Consider the following 667-nt stretch of genomic DNA (forward strand, 5'->3'; position numbering starts at 1 on the left):
CACTAATCCAAAATTTTTAAAAATTTTAATAAAAACCGAAAATTCCATTTTCAAATTATATACTTTCTAAAAGTACGTATATTCGATATAAATATTGGAATGCTGGTCGAAACAAGAGAAAATTCTTTTTTCCTTTATAATTGTAACGAATTAACAGAATTACAAAATTGGATACATTTTACACGTGCACACATCGAAATTATATAAGTTGAAAATCTCTCTTACGCGGCGAACTCTGCCCGATCGCAAGCGAATCCTCATACGTTAAATTAGATTTGGCTAATCGCGTTATGTGTCTTCGAGTAATGTTTCACGGTAGAATCGAGTCATTCGGGTCTCGTGTCACTGCAAGTTCACTTCGAAGTGCCGCGAATCCGGACTGTTTCGTTGACGTGCCGAAAAAAGCGGCAACATGACAAAAAAATTCGAATTCAATTGGCAAGTCGAAGTGCCGGAATTGTTGAGAAACGGCTCGACGTTCGACCGATGGTTCGAAGACAAGGAAACGACGGAATATGAACCGAATTGCTTATTTAAAGTTGATGAATATGGATTTTTTATCTACTGGAAAAGCGATGGCAAGGTATTCTGTAATAAACTTTTGAAATCGCTATTTAACTATAGTTTAAAAAATTGAATTAGGTATTATACTAGTAGATTTAAACAT

General features: G+C 34.9%; 1 protein-coding gene across 2 annotated transcripts in view; it reads left to right on the forward strand.

The window, feature by feature from the left end:
- The first annotated feature begins 344 nt into the window (after positions 1-344).
- LOC108574565 (1-phosphatidylinositol 4,5-bisphosphate phosphodiesterase-like) overlaps positions 345-667 on the forward strand; it is a 14,462-nt gene continuing 14,139 nt past the window's right edge. For both annotated transcript variants that reach the window (XM_017937174.1, XM_017937175.1), the window contains exon 1: positions 345-583. In XM_017937174.1, the coding sequence (XP_017792663.1) occupies positions 413-583 (171 nt within the window). In that variant the 5' untranslated portion in view covers positions 345-412. The remainder of the gene's footprint in view (positions 584-667) is intronic.

Source organism: Habropoda laboriosa, unplaced genomic scaffold, assembly GCF_001263275.1.
Source record: "Habropoda laboriosa isolate 0110345459 unplaced genomic scaffold, ASM126327v1 scaffold175, whole genome shotgun sequence".
Taxonomy (NCBI): Eukaryota; Metazoa; Arthropoda; class Insecta; order Hymenoptera; family Apidae; genus Habropoda; species Habropoda laboriosa.